The 996-nt window shown below is 58.7% G+C and overlaps 1 protein-coding gene across 1 annotated transcript; it reads left to right on the plus strand.

Moving 5' to 3' along the window:
• Positions 1-14: 14 nt before the first annotated feature.
• On the plus strand, positions 15-350 carry EMIHUDRAFT_255923 (hypothetical protein; the record flags this gene model as incomplete). Its single annotated transcript, XM_005769882.1, has 1 exon — positions 15-350. One exon carries the CDS (start codon positions 15-17, stop codon positions 348-350), a length of 336 nt encoding a protein of 111 aa, XP_005769939.1.
• Positions 351-996: the final 646 nt, after the last annotated feature.

The raw sequence follows: 996 nt of genomic DNA on the forward strand, positions 1-996 counted from the left end.
CGTCAAATCTGTGTATGAGCGTCGCCGAGCTCGAGCGAGCGTTCGCCCGTCGAGGTGTGGTGACAGAGTGGCACCGCGGGCAGACAAACGTCTTCTTTCCTGGAGAGACCAGATTTACTAAGTGCACGGTCCTCTGCCGCGTGGGCGGCCGTGGGAGGGTATGCGTTGTGCCCGAGTTTGAGGATGCCCTCGCCGGAGAGCTCAAGGACGCGGGCATGCAGCATGAGTTCACGCAAGCCGCCGCCTTCAAAATACGGCAGAGGCGCGTGCTACTAACGGATGCCGTGCCGGATGACATTGCCGCGCGCGTCTGCCAGGCTGCATGGACATCGCGGGCTGCATCCCCGTAGCCGACGGGCTGCATTTTCCGCTGAGACCTACTCTCAGGTGGAGCGGGCATCGTCGGGAATGCTCGACGTAGATCTCTTGTCAACCGTATACCAGGGCTTTCTGCTAACCCGCTAGGCGCCCCAGCCAGCCCGCCGCCGCCGTTTTGCATAGCTGAACGTGCGGAGCCTGCGACCGCCGGCGAGCAGTGGTTCAGCCTCTGAACGAATTCGTGCAGCCGGTGCAGCCTGCTGTGGACTTTGGATGGTTCTCGTCGCCCCCAGACACCCTCTGAGCTACGCACATCTCTGCCACACACACGGCCATCAGTAACGAGAAATCGGCGGATAGACTGCAGTAGACTGCAGTAGACTGCGGTAGACTGCAGTAGATTGCAGTAGACTGCAGTAGACTGCTGTAGACTGCTGTAGACTGCTGTGGATTGCGGAATACCCCTGTAGACTGCTGAATACCTCTATTTCTTCTGATTGCCAGATATACTCCCATCTACCCCAATTTTGCGCGGTTTACGCCTGCGGCGGCAACACCATAGATTGGAATAGACTGCAGTAGACTGCAGTAGATCGCGAACGACTGCAGCTCCCCGTTCTATCGCGATCTACTGGGATCTACCGCGGTCTTGCGCGATCTACTACGTGCGTAGATCGC

This window comes from Emiliania huxleyi (genome assembly GCF_000372725.1).
Source record: "Emiliania huxleyi CCMP1516 unplaced genomic scaffold EMIHUscaffold_4085, whole genome shotgun sequence".
Classification (NCBI taxonomy): Eukaryota; Haptophyta; order Isochrysidales; family Noelaerhabdaceae; genus Emiliania; species Emiliania huxleyi.